The 14,783-nt window shown below is 44.3% G+C and overlaps 1 protein-coding gene across 1 annotated transcript in view; it reads left to right on the top strand.

Annotated features, from left to right (window-relative positions):
- The window catches only part of Gabpb2 (GA binding protein transcription factor subunit beta 2), a 39,380-nt gene that overhangs the window by 10,137 nt on the left and 14,460 nt on the right, over nt 1–14,783 (top strand). The window contains exons 2-4 of the mRNA XM_029537396.1: nt 9,241–9,380; nt 10,720–10,887; nt 11,786–11,980. Of these exons, the coding sequence (XP_029393256.1) occupies nt 9,273–9,380; nt 10,720–10,887; nt 11,786–11,980 (471 nt within the window). The 5' untranslated portion in view covers nt 9,241–9,272. The remainder of the gene's footprint in view (nt 1–9,240; nt 9,381–10,719; nt 10,888–11,785; nt 11,981–14,783) is intronic.

The following is a 14,783-nucleotide window of genomic DNA, read 5'->3' as shown; positions in this document are numbered from 1 at the left end:
ATTATCAGTTAATTTTGCTCCTAAATATTGTTTTACATCCACACATTGAACCTTTTCAGGGGCCATAGCCAATTTCCATTTTATACATCCTGTAATTCTTCTTTTGTTTGACCATAAATTAATATATCATCCATATAATGATATATGATTATCTTAGGAAATTGCTGTCTAATAGAAGCTGAAGCTTTATCTACATACAATTGCACAATGTAGGACTATTCGCCATTCCTTGTGGTAATAATGTCCACTCGTATCGTGAAATCAGGGGAGGCATGATTAATGGATGGTAGAGTAAAAGTGAATTTGTCTGTATAATCTGGATGCAATGGAATGATAAAAAAAACCAATCTTTTAAATCTCTTACAATAGTGGGCCAAATCTTGGGTAATGCAGATATCATGGGAAGGCCAAGCTGTACTGGGCCCATGCCCTCCATAGCAGCATTTACCGCTCGAAGGTCACGTAAAATCTCCATTTACCAGACTTCTTTTTTATCATAAAATGGGTGTATTCCATGGAGATACGGATTTTTTTAAGATGACCAGCTTCTAATTGCTCTTTGACTAGGGTTTGAGCTGCAAGTAACTTTTCTTTAGGTAGGGGCCACTGAGGTGCCCACACCGGTAGATTATTTTTCCATTTGATGGCTATTTGTTCAGTGGCCCCCTAGGAAAAACCCAATCCATGTCTTCCTTCATTGCCTTTTGCAGGGATGGGGAAAGTACGGCCATCCTCACGCTTCCCTAGTCCCCTACCTGCTTTAAAATTCATTTTACTCATGATAGCCACACTTTGAGGGCTAAAAATGCCCCCTGTAATAAGCCTCACTCCCATCTGTTTTATGACATCTCTACCCCACAAGGATATGGGTATACTCAATACAAAAGGTTGAAAACTTCCTTAATGACCTTTATCATCTTCCCATAGTAGAATTCCTATATTGAAATTTGGGTCTTGAGCAAACCCCAATCCCCTTAGAGTCTGAGCTGAGGGCTGAATAGGCCATGCTGAAGGCCAGTCTACTTTCTTAATAATGCTCCTATCAGCTCCAGAATCTAATAATCCCCAAATGGTAACTCCCTGTATCTTTAATTTATAAAGGGGACGCTCTTCTAAAGCCGTAGAGAACCACACTCCTGGGTCCCCAGTGGATCCAAACCTCTTCTTTCCCCCGATTAGGCCTTTTGTAGGAAAGTGAACATAATAGCTGGGGAGTCTCCAGGTGAGATTGTGGACACTCCTCTTGGGGATGAGGCCATAATCTTCACTTCTCCCACATAGTCAGGATCGATTACTCCAGGGTACACTATTAGTTCTCTTAAAGTGGCTGAACTGCGTCCTAATAATAGCCCCACTGTAGCCGGGCATGGTGGCACACGCCTTTGATCCCAGCACTTGGGAGGCAGAGGCAGGCGGATTTCTGAGTTCGAGGCCAGCCTGCTCTACAGAGTGAGTTCCAGGACAGCCATGGCTACACAGAGAAACCCTGTCTCAAAAAACCAAATACTAATAATACTAATAATAATAGCCCCACTGTATTTTTTTGGATAGGACCTTTAAAATCAGAAGTAATTCCTTGCACCCCCATCTCTGGGGTTAATATGAGTCTGGTGGTGGTGCAGATGTCCAATCCTGCACTTCCTGTTGTAGCTCTTCTGCGGGCGCCTTCGTGTGAGGGCATCTGGGGACTTGTTGCAGGATGGGCCACGGGGTGGGTGTTTGCTGCAGTGCTCCATATATTTGAGGGCCCTGGAGCAGAAGGCCCTGTGGCCCGTTTTTTAGTTTGGTTCCTGTCTGGACTGGCTCACGGGGACGACCATCTATATCCCACTTGGATTGGCAGTCCCCTGCCCAATGGTTGCCTTTACGACATCGTGGACATAATTTTGGGTGCCTCATGGGAGCTGCATTAGTTGGCCACAGGAGATTGGAACAATCTCTTTTAAAATGCCCAGCCTGGCCATAGGAAAAGCATCCACCGGTTAGGCCCTTCCGAGAAGTAGGTTGGTTTCCTTGGCCTTGTTGACGACCTTGTATGCCTGTTAAAATAGCTGCTGCCAACCCTTGATTAGTAAGCGGGGTATCCATGACATCTCTACACACTCTTACCCAGAAATCTATTGTCTTATTCTTGTAGGGTAGTATGGCATCCCTGCAAGCCTTGTTTGCTTGTTCATAGGCTAATTGTTTGACGAGTGGCATGGCTGCATCCACATCTGGGAAGACTCTACTTACAGTCTCAACCATCCTGGCTAAAAAATCAGAGAAAAATTCTTTCTCCCCTTGTATAACTTTAGACAAGCTGGATCCTAGATCTCCTGTCCCTGAAAGCATTCTCCACGCCTTGAGGGCACGATTATTAATTTGTTGATATACTTGTAGAGGATATCCTGCCTGGTTGTTCACAAAATTTCCTTGCCCCATGAGCATGTCTATGCTCCAAGTAGGCTGGCCATTGGTGGCATTCACGGCAGCCTGTTCAAGAGCATATTCAAGGTATGCAGCTTCCAACTTAAGTAGCCCCTCCAGATAAATCCGCCTTACATAAATTCTGCCAATCAAAAGGAGTCATACAGAATCTCTGCAATCCTTCCACTTGAGTTACAGTGAAGGGAGCTTGANAGCCATAAGTAGTTACTGATTCTTTAAGTTTTTGAATCATTTTCCACTCTAATGGCTCATAATATTGCTGCCCTTGCTGGTCTTGAAATACTGGGAAGGCTCCAACCTCATGAGGCAGATTTCGCCACACCGAGGCATGTCGACTGCGTTTCCCCTCACTCCCCTTGTCCCCTATATAAGGAGGAGGTGAGGGTAAGGGAGGAGCCGAGGGCTCAGGCAGTCTTCCTCACTTAAAGCTCAACTTAGATATTATGCTAGCTACTTCATCTCCACTATCTGAAGATTCCTCTGTACTCTCATCAGTACTCACCCGTCTTTTAGCCTCTTTTCTTTTCTGCTGATCACTATGTTGAGACATAACCTCCTTTACTTCCTCTAATGCTTCTCCCCTTTTTCTACCTCAGCAGTATACTTTCCACTCTTGTCTGTCAAGCAAAATTTGACTAAATTCCAAATGGCTAGCGTGCCCGACGGTAATAGGGTAGTCAAATCCGCTGCCTGCAAGTCTTGACCTAGTCGTTCCCAATATCGGGGGTTCACGTAGCCCTCTTCTAGAAACCAGGGTGCCTCTTTAATTATTGTTTCCAATAATTTGTCTAGAGTTTCATTTTTTAATTTAACTACGCTTCGTTTGAGAAGCCGTACTAATGCGGTTTTTACTTTCACTTTTGAAGCGGTGGATCCCATGGCTTTGTATCTGAGGTTTTCCATCCCTTTTGGAGGCTAGACTTTCCTAACTCCGTCCCTACACTAGGAGCCTAACTTTGTCCCTACACCAGGAGCCTAACTTTGTCCCTCTACCAGGAGCCTAACTTTGTCCCTACACCAGGAGCCTAACTTCATCCCTCTACCAGGAGCCTAACTTCGTCCTTCTACTGGGGAGCCTCTTCCTAGCGCTAGATTAATTCTTACCATGGAACTCCCTCGTAGCTCCTTTTTCTCCTTCCAGCTCTTGCACGAGTTCCGAAGTTTCTGCCTTTTCTTTTTCTAACTTATTCCTAGCCAACCGAACAGCTTCTAATTCAGCTTGTCTTTGCTTTTCTTTGGCTTCTTGTTCCTTCCTCCTGGCTTCTGCTTTTTCTTTCTTTTCTGCTTCTTTCTTGGCCTTTTCTTCTTTTCTTCCCCATATGGGCCACCAGATGCCACAACCCCACACTCCTCCCAGCAGAGATGGGGGAAAAAAACGACAGGAACACCAAGGAGGGTTTCAAGCAGCTCCCATCTTTATCTCCGGCTCGTCCAGTTTCTCTTTTGTTTTTCCCTCCGTCCTCTGATCTTATCCCTCTCTCCTGGATCCAATCAGCGTTCAGCACGCTCTGAACACTAGCCGTGCATGCAGGCAGGGCCCACAGTGATAGGCCAGTGACTCATCAGGCAGACAGCACAGGATCTTACAAGTGCGCAGGCTCAAGTTCTGGGTAAGTAGGGATCAATGAGCCAGGGCACCATCTTGGTTCTTGCGGCCACTCCCACTCCCCACAAAGGTCCTCCTTGGTTATGTGACATGTTGTAGACTAGTGCGGACTACAAGATATCCTGTCTTAAATAAATGAATAAATAGCTTTAGTTATTTGTTTTATTATATGAGTACACTGTCGCTGTGTTCAGACACACCAGAAGAGGGCATCAGATCCCAGTACAGATGGTTGTAAGCCACCATGTGGTTGCTGGGTATTGCTCTTAACCGCTGAGCCATCTCTCCAGCCTAGGTTTTTGTTTGTTGTTTTTTGTTTTTGTTTTGTTTTTAAATGTCTTTTCAACTATCTTTCAGCTACTCTTGACATAAAAAAGTAAAACTTAATTTCTTCTCAATATGAGCTGATGAATTTTTTTGATTTCTAGGTCAGTCTGGTCTATATTGTATTTTCCAGGCTAGCCAGGACCACACAATGAGAGCCTGTGGAGGTGGGGAAATGATCTAGGCACAATTTATACAGTTAGCTATTAAGTTCTGTATTTTAATTTACTTTTCAAAGGAATAAAAAATAAAATAAAAGCTGGGGGAGCAACTCCAAAATCTGCCCTTAGATATTCACATTCATATTGTGAATACACACCTTTTAAAGCAGGCATGTCAAGAACAGTAATTTTAGCACACAGAAAGTTCAAAGAGACATAGAAAAATGAAGTAGCCAGGGCCACACTTCTCAGTTATTTCTCAGGAACTCTGCAGACAGATTAAGTTCTGCCCCATGATGCTTTAGAAACTGATGAGTTTACAAAAGATTTAGTCATCTGGAATTTCCCCAAAGGGCCATTAAGATAGTACAAACAGTATTTTCCATGGTTACACAAATCACAATAGAGTTCTCTGCATGCTTGCTTCTCTGCCTCAAGACAGACACACTTTAACCATCGTGTAGGTTTCCAGATCCTTCAACCAAACTCCAGATCCCTTCAAAAGAGCTTTCAAAATGCCAAGGCTTGGGGCTGGAGAGGTGGCTTGGTGGTTAACAGCACTATCTGATCTGCAAGATCAGGGTTTGAGATACAGCACCCACATGGTAGCTCCAGTGCCACCTTGCCTCTTTTGGTACCAGGCACACATGTAGTGCACAGACATATATACAGATAAAACACACACACACAATTGACAAGGCTTGCAGTATGACAACCCAAATAGTTCAACAGAATTGAAACAGCTCAGAACTTCAGACAAAGCCTATTGCAGAAAATTTCTATGGGCCAGGCTATCTCTGGGTCTTGTTTTGTTTTTTTTTTTTTTTTTTTTTTTTTTTTTTTTTTTTTTTTTTTTTTTTGATTTTTTTGTTTGTTTGTTTTGTTATTTCAAGACAGGATTTCTCTGTGTAGCCCTGGCTGTCCTGGAACTCACTCTGCAGTTCAGGCTGGCCTCGAACTCAGAAATCCACCTTCCTCTGCCTCCCAAGTGCTGGGATTAAAGGCGTGTGCCACCACTGCCCAGCTTGGGCCAGGCTATCTCGAGGCTCCAATACCAAGTCCAAATACTCATTTCTCTGATTCTTTGTATAGAGGTAAAACAACAACCAAAACAGATGAGAGGGGAAATGGGAAGATAAAAGTCTCTAGCTGGGCATTGTGGTCATGCCTAGCACTCAGGAGACAGAGGCAGGCAGATCTCTTGAGTTTGAAGCCTGCCTTCAGGCCAGCCAGATGTAAAAGATTCTTTCTCAAGAGAAAGAACTCTCTGGAATAAAATGACCCCAGCAGCTAATTGGTGCCATTCAGTCTGTCCTCTTCATTGGGAATGAGTTGCTGACTATTTCTCCTAGCTATGGCTTGTCAGAATTGTTACTGTGCTTGTAAGGGTCAGAGCTTGAGCCCTGGAATCCCTAACAAGCTAGGCTTGGCCATCCATCATCAGATATGTCAATTAAATGCACATTAATAACGACAAGCAGAAAAGGATTGGTTCAGTGTGGCCACTGGAAACAGAGCCCAAGACACCCCCAATCTGTGTGGGGGTTGATGTAACATGAGTTTTAGGTCGATAGGAAGTATGTATGTATAACTAATCACTCCTGGGCCAGCTGTGGCCCTAACTACTATCATTGGCTCTAGTCTCCTGCAAGATGGTCAGACAAGCTGTCAGAGCTGAGATCTCTTTCTTAGGTGACAACTTTCTCTGCCTGGCACCTGAGAATTTCTTGCAGTTCGTTGTCCCAATAGTCTGATAGTAGAGAAGAGGGACACACAAATTTTTAGAATTTCTGTGAGAATAGTTACACAGGAATTATAGGCATGAGACAACAGGTCTGGCCACACCTCATTTTTTAATAGCTTTTCCAGATGATGGTAGGTATTCTTTGATGGTATACCAAAGCTTGGCAAGTGGTAATTTTTTTGTGGTCCATACAGCCTCATGCATGCTAGACAGGCACTCTGCTATTGTATTACATCGCTCACATGATATGTGGTCACTTCTTAAAAGTCAGTTTAAGGTTGATAATTTAGTTCAGTAATACCCTGGGTTTTGTCTGCTGCACTGCGGGGGAGCTGGGGGTGGGGGGATAGTTGCAAGGGCTTGGAGAGATGGCTCAGCAGTTAATAGTATTGGGTGCTCTTCCTGAGGACCCACATGGCAGCTTACAACCATCGGTAAATTCTGTGCCAGGGGATCTGATGCCCTTTTCTGACCTAGAGAGGATACTGCATATTCTCCCACTTGGAAGCTTAATATCTCATCCTCCTAGAAACCAGGAGTACAGAGATTACAGGCCTTTGCCCCAAGGCCATACAGAAATAGACTCAGGTGAAAACAGTCATCAATACAAATAGTTTTTTGGTTTTTCAAGACAGGGTTTCTATGTATAGCTCTGGCTGTCCTGGAACTCACTTTGTTGACCAGGCTGGCCTCAAACTCAGATATCCACCTGCCTCTCGAGTGCTGGGATTAAAGGCATGCGCCACCACGCCCGGCTTCAAGCTCTTCTTGAATTCATATTGTAGCTCAGACAGGAGTTGAACTTTTGTATCTCCATGCTCAGCTCAAACCCAGGGCGTTGTGCATACTAAGCAGCGCCCTGTAAATGGAGCTCTATCCCCAGCCCTTGATTCGTTTTTAGAGACAGGGGTCTCATGATAGCCCAGGTTGGTCTCCAACTTGGAATCTTCATATCTCATCCTCCTAGAAACCAGGAGTACAGAAATTACAGGCCTTAGCCATAAGGCCCTACTTTGAATGTTTTATTAATTTATTGGAGGGGTGGTTTATGAGTAACTTCTCTGGAGTTACTCCTCTCCTTTTACCGTGTGACTCCCTGGATCAAACTCAGGTTGTTAGATTGGCAAGGTAGCTAGCTCATGGGTAACTTCTGACAAGCCTGATGACCTGAGTCCCTTGAGCCACACGATAGAAGTCAGAGAACCAACTCCTGCAAGCTGTTCTCTGACCAACACACACACACACACACACACACACACACACACACACACACACACACATTCTCTCTCTCTCTTTCTCTCTAAAAAATTGAGACTAGCCCATGCCTGTCTAGAACTCCCTGTGTAGCTGTCACTGGCTTTGTGTTTCTCACCTGCTTCCTCCATTCCTGCGTGCTGGTGTTACAGGTGCATACCTCCTTGCAGGGCAAGGATTTTCCTAAATAGAATCCCTCCCCCCCCCAAAAGCACATAGCAGTGACTATAGTAAGCTTACCTCACAATTTGATTTGGGTAAAGGCAATAACAGTTATGCCTCCATAGTAATTTCACTACCATTGCAACTGTTAAGATGCTAAAAGATAGCATTGTAGTAAAAAATAGTTTGGATCACACGGATTCCTGTAAGGTTGTAAATGTGGCTCAGGAGCCATAAACCACACTTTTGATGATTTCTAAGCAAGTCATTGGCCATGCTGGCCGTGATGTCACTTGCCCACATTCTCAGTACCTGGGAAGTGAAGGAGGAGGATCAGGAGTTGAAGGTCGTCCTCAGTTGCACAGTGAATGGTCAGCCTGGACTACAGGAGTTGCTGCCTGAAAGGAAAAGGAAAATGACTTTCTGTCTATAAACTTTGATAGGCATTACATCATCTCACCATAGCTAGAAAAGAAAAAGATTAACACTTGCAATTCAATTTAGAAAAGATGCTGCTCAGTAGGAAAAACGAAAATTCCCAAGAGTGGGAGAGGTTCCCAGAAAGGAATACTTGCATGTGCCCTGCCCAGTGTTCTGTTTAATTGTGTTATTGTTTGTGGGGGGGGGGCACACTCCACTGCAACTGCATGTACTCAGAGGTCAGAGGACAGCCTGGAATCAGAATCAGTCCTCTTGTACCTAGAGTTCTGAGGGGTCGGTCACAAGTCATCCAGCCTTTATAGAAGGCACTTTTAGCTGCTAAGCCATCTCACAGGCCTTGGTGGCCTTTGTGTGAAGGAATTAGATTGAGATTTAAGAAGTCTTTATTGGAATTGGTCGGTTTTGAGCCAGTGGGGAGTTTACCTACCCTATACAGGGTCTCAGGCCCAACCAAATAGTCATGCCCACTCATACAACCCAGTCATGTGCTGTAGGACATCATAGAGGGATGATAAACTCACAGTTTTCCTACAAGCAACATTTTTACAAACAGGTACCCTTGTGCCTTGCCTAGAAATTAGAGTGCATGTTTTGAACTGTATTCTTTACAATTATATTCTACCACTAGGTCTGGTGATGAAAACCTATAATCCTAGTTACTTAGGAAGTTGAAGCAGGAAGATCACAAACTGTAGGTCTACCTAAGCTATGGAGTGAGTTTTGGACCAGCCTGGCCAGATTACCTAGATACTGCCTCAGAATAGAAAGGGGGGTGGGTGAGAGGGAGCCAGGTCTGGTGACACTAACTTGTAATCCCACCACTTGGGTGCTGGAGTCAGAAAGATGAAAAGTTGAAGGCCAGTGTAGGCTGCACGAGCTCCTGTACCCAAACGAAAGCATCTTGTAAACACATTGCACTGTGGCTGTGGTGGTCCGTGTCTGTACATTAGCATCTGGGAGGTAGAGGAAGCAAGATATATGAGTTCCGGGCATTCACAGGCTTCATAGTGAGTTCTAGGCTGGCCTGGACAGCAAGGCAAAGCCACCAAGTCTCAGAGAAACAAACAGCCGGCGAGAGAATGTTACAGGTGATTGTTCCCCTTGTGTTTGAATTGTAGCTTCCTGGAAACTGCTGTTTCTATGCATAAAGATGTCTCTGGTGGACTTGGGGAAGAGGCTGCTAGAAGCTGCACGGAAAGGCCAAGACGATGAAGTGAGGACACTGATGGCAAATGGGGCTCCATTCACCACAGACTGGGTAAGCTCAGCCAAAGGCCCCGTGCTTTCCTGAGCAAGCATGCCGTAACCAGGCCCCAAGGCTCACTTCGGTTCCTGGGTCATTCCTTCTAAGAGAGCTTTGTTTCACCTCCCTGTATAGGTTCCCTGTTAGTTTTCCAATTCAAATTGTCTGAATATATAGGTTGTAATTATAGCTGTTAAGTACTTGGGATTTTTTTCCCTTTTGTTTTAATTTTAATATTTTTATTTGCGGATATGATGATGTATGCCTTTAGTCCTAGAACTTGGGAGGCAGGGGCAGGAAGACCTCTTGGAGTTTGAGGCCAACCTGGTTTACATAGCAGGTTTACATCCAGGACAGCTAAAGCTACATAATGAGATCCTGTTTCAAAAAACAAACAAACAAAAAATTTCCTAAAAGTTGTCCTCTGACCTGCAAACACATACCTATGTGGACATGCATGCATACGCATGCAAATAAATATTAGAGATACTAGGCAGAATGGCATACATATTTAATCTAAGCACTGAGTTCGAGAGACCAGCTTGGTCTACACAAAGAAAAAACAAACCTGACTTAACCAAAAAAAAAAAAAAAAAAAAAAAAAAGGTTGATATGGTGAGCCTGTCAACTCTGTCAACTGGCTTGCAGACCAAAGAGCTTCAAAAGATTCAGGTCTGTGTAATAACATAACCTCAGAGTCCGACTGGTTCATGTGTTTGTTTGTTTTGAGACAGGATCTCTCAATAAAGCCCTGGGTGTTCTGTATATTATCTCATAGAAATCTGCCTTCCTCTGCCTCCCAAGTACTGGTACTAAAGGCGTGCGCCATCATACCCACCTCAGAATATTCTTTTTAATGCTTAAAAAAAAAAAAGGAAGAAAATAAAACTATCTTGTGAGTCATGTCTAAAATCCTGTCTTCTAGTGAGTCTTACCCAGTAGCTCTATCTCACTAAAAATCAGTACACTTCACAGTTTTATGGCCCCTTTACCTTCCCATCAACATTAATTCTTATTTATTTTATTATTTTTAATGATGTACATGAGGGTATGGCTGCATGGGGTATGTGCATGTGAGTCCAGGTGTCTAACCTTAAGAGATTAGGGTGTTGGGTCACCAGCAGCTGGAGTTAACTTAACAGCTGAGTCACCAACATGCATGCTCAAAGTCAATGCTCTTACCCGCTTATTCTCTGCAGCCTCCATATACTAACTCTAAAATGCTATCTGCTCAGGAAGAGTCTTTCTCCAAGAGTGAATACTATAGGATTTATTTCTTGTTCGTATATCTCTACCCAGAAACGATACAGTTCTTCACACATGGTTGAACTCAATGAGTGTTATCTTCCAACAGCTCGGAACATCACCGCTTCACCTTGCAGCCCAGTATGGTCATTATTCCACAGCAGAAGTGCTCCTTCGAGCTGGCGTTAGCAGGGATGCCCGGACCAAAGTGGACAGGACCCCTTTGCATATGGCTGCAGCTGATGGACATGCTCACATCGTGGAACTGCTTGTTAGGGTAAAGCAAGAATAATGGCAGGAGCCTGGCAGTAGTGGCACACACCTTTAATCCCAGCACTCAGGAGGCAGAGGCAGGTGGATTTCTGTGAGTTCTAAGCCATCCTGGTCTACAGTGTGAGTTCCAGGACAGCCAAGGATACACAGAAAAACCCTGTCTTGAAAAACAAAACAAAGCCGGGTGTGGTGGCGCATGCCTTTAATCCCAGTACTTGGGAGGCAGAGGCAGGCGGATTTCTGAGTTCAAGGCCAGCCTGATCTACAGAGTAAGTTCCAGGACAGCCAGGGCTACACAGAGAAACCCAGTCTCGAAAAACCAAGAAAAAAAAAAGAAAAAGAAAAAAGAAAAGAAAAACAAAACAAACAAATAAAAAGAATAGTGGTCAGACTATGCAGTAAGCCATTTTTCCTTAAATAGTGGTAGGAAAGTGGTTTGAAAAGACTTAGTGTAGGTGGTCACTGAGTTGCAAATCTATTTATTCATTCATTTATTTATTATTTTACTCATGGAAACTGTTTCAGGAGTCATCATGGAGATTATTTTGTTTTCTGATTTGTTTTTTAAAGGCTAAACAGATTTTATTGATTTTTCTTCGTTCCTTTTCTGTAGGTGTTCTCTGAACTTATGCCTAGTTTTTTTTTTCAGGCCCTACTCAGCTTTCTGTTAATAAATGCAACAAAATCTGTTCCTTTCCCTTCCTAGCCATCTGTGAGAATTTCCCAGTGATGTCCTTAGCAGACCCACTCACTGAAAGCATAATGTCTCAGCATTCAGGAGGCCTTGAGAAATGCCTCTCCCTCTGATAGCCCCTAAGAGAGAACCAGCATTAAATGTCTCTGTGTGAATCTGATTGGTAACAGGATCTTATACGTATTGAACAGCTGCTTTCTTCCAACAGAGTGGTGCAGATGTAAATGCAAAGGACATGCTGCAGATGACAGCTCTGCACTGGGCCACGGAGCACCGTCACCGGGATGTCGTCGAGTTACTTATCAAATATGGAGCTGATGTCCACGCTTTCAGCAAATTTGATAAGTCTGCCTTTGACATCGCACTGGAGAAAAACAATACTGACATTTTGGTCATGCTTCAGGTGTGTTTCTGGATATTCCCCAAAGTACACTAATTTATAGGTATTTTGAGGGAGCTGAATTAAAACAGAATTTCCTCCCATTTTATCAAATTCTAGCATGTCTTGATCATGTGACTCTATATTGGTACCTCTCTTTCATTATTTTTTTTTTCAGTTGAGACAGGATCTAAAGTAGCCCGGGGCTATCTCAGATTTTGAATGCAGCTCAAGATGCCTCATGCTCTTCTTGCCTGCCTCACAGATGCTGGCATTACAGATAGGTACCACCATGCCTGGCCTTACTCTGCCATGCCTGGCCTTACTCTACCATGCCTGGCCTTTGTTTTGAGACAGTCTTACTATAAAGCTAAAGTTCGCCTCTCAAGTAGGTGTGCACTTAGGGTTTGTTTATTTGTTTGTTTGTTAATAGGATTCTATAAAGTCCTGAATCATTTAGTGATTAGAAAACAGCATTGTGGAAATACTTAGTTGCTGGCATTGCAGAGCAGAAGACCACAGATCTTTCTGGTTCTAAGAGCAGCCCAACTTTCAGGCAGCTCCACAATCCAGACAGCTTTCTTTCTTTGTCCTGCTGCTCAGAGTCTCCTCCCCCACAACTCTTTGCTCCCTTTACTGTTGTGGGGCTTTTGAGAATCTTCCATGCGTCTGTTCCTCTCGGATATACGGGCTTTTGCTTACCTCCTCTTTGCACCAAAGACTGCTCAGCCTCCTTCCTTTCTGGAGCAGACTTCTGATTTAGAGAGAGGGAATGTTACAAATTGGAGGACATGCCTTAGAATTCATGCACATGTGTGTCCTGGATCACTAGTACACAACACACACAACAAATAAATTATAATTAAAAATACTTTAAACCAGCTGTGGAAACATGCGCTTATAATTTCAATGTTTTGGAAGCAGAGACAGATAGCTCCTTGGAGCTTGCTAGCCAACCACCCTTGCGTACTTGAGGAACTCCAGACCAGTGAGAGACCCTATCTCAGAAACCAAGGTAGGTAGCATCTGAGGAGCTACACTCAGGCTGTCTTCTGGCTGCATCCTCCCTGCCACACATCCACACGCAGTAAGACACTCTCTAGGCAACGTGGCACATGCATAGATCCCACCATTTGGAGGTGGAGGTACAAGGATTAGAAGTTCAGACTCACTGGGTGGTGGTGGCACATGCCTTGATCCCTTTACTAAGGAAGCAGAGACAGGCAGATCTCGAGTTCAAGTCAGTCTGGTCTATAGAGTAAATCAGGACAGCCAGACCTACACAGAGAAACCCCGTCTCAAAAAGACAAAAAAAAAAAAAAAAAAAAAAAAAAAAAAAAAAAAAAAAAAAGACAAACAAAACCACATTAAATTTAGGTCCCAATGAGATGACTTCATAGGAAAGGGGATTTACTGGCAAGCCTGATGGCCTGGGTTCATTCTCTGGAACCCACATGCTAGAAAGTGAGAGCAGATACCTGTGGGGCATTGGGCTGTGCACAGACAGGCTATTCTCCAGGCAAGCTGAGATGCTGAACCCCGGGACCCTGTGGTGATAATTCATCTACATGGGACGGAAGGAGTTCTCTCATGTCTCCTGGAACTCTGGCCCCTGCCTAAGTTACCATCCCCCACAGCCCTCACAAGAGAAGCATGGCTAGAAGTCATGTAGGCAATGGTCCAAGCTTCTGATCTTCAGGCTAAACTCCTCCCCAGTTACCTTGCAACAGTAAAGACCATAAAAAGGGCTGTTCAGCCCCACCTCTCTCTCTTACTTCTCACTCCTCACTCTCGCCCTCTCTCCTCTCTTTGTCTTCTTCTCTTGTCTCTTCTCTCTTTGTCTTCTCCTCTCCTCTTTTCTCTCCCTCTCTCTCTCTTTCTCTCTAGCCTTCTCTCTCTCTCTCTCTCTCTCTCTCTCTCTCTCTCTCTCTCTCTCTCTCTCTCTCTCCCCCCCTTCTTGTCGTTCCCCCTGCATTTCTATTATAAAGCTCTAAAACCATAGAGAATCTCTGCTAATCAAGGCTGCGCACACTCTCACAGGTGTTGGGAACCTCTTCCCTTATCCGTCTCTCCCATAACCCTGGTGGCTTTAGCAAGGTAGCTCCAGGGATCCCCAGGTAGAGTTGCCCCTTGCCACCTCCCGAAAAGTGGGGCAGAGGCTTAGATGCCCACCCGGGGATGAGTGGAAGGTAGTTAGCAGCCCTCCCACGCCTGACTGACCAGAGAATAGGTGGAACTCTGGCGGGGTGTGGGTCTTCCTCTTCCCTAGGACCCCCCCCCCCGTTTTTAGTTCCCAACAGATACCAACAGTTGTCCTCTAACCTTCATGTCTCTGTGCACATGCACACCAACTAAAAACATTCAGGGCCAAGTGTGGGGGCGCACACCTTTAATCTCAGCACTCAGGAGGCAGAGGCAGGGGGATCTCTGAATTTGAGCCCAGTCTCCAAACATCTAGAGCCACACAGAGAGATTCAGTCTAAAATAATAATAATCCACTCTAATAATAAGTAAATAAATAAATTTAAGAGTGAAAAAAGTGAATCGGGTCAGTGAAGTGGCTCAAGTAAAAGTACCTGCCAAGTGTAATGACCTAGGTTTGCTTTTCTAGGCCTACATGGTAGAAGGAAGGAAAACTGACTCTTGTCAATTGTTTTTTGCCCCCCACATGCCTAACCCCTCCACACACACACAAAGAAAAGTAATGTTATTGTATTCATTATTAAGAAAAAAAAATCTGGGGCTGGTGAGATGGCTCAGTGGGTAAGAGCACCCGACTGCTCTTCCGAAGGTCCAGAGTTCAAATCCCAGCAACCACATGGTGGCT

This window comes from Mus pahari, chromosome 4 (assembly GCF_900095145.1).
Source record: "Mus pahari chromosome 4, PAHARI_EIJ_v1.1, whole genome shotgun sequence".
Lineage (NCBI taxonomy): Eukaryota > Metazoa > Chordata > Mammalia > Rodentia > Muridae > Mus > Mus pahari.
The sequence above is the reverse complement of the archived record's forward strand: the minus strand, read 5'-3'. Positions and strand labels throughout refer to the sequence as shown.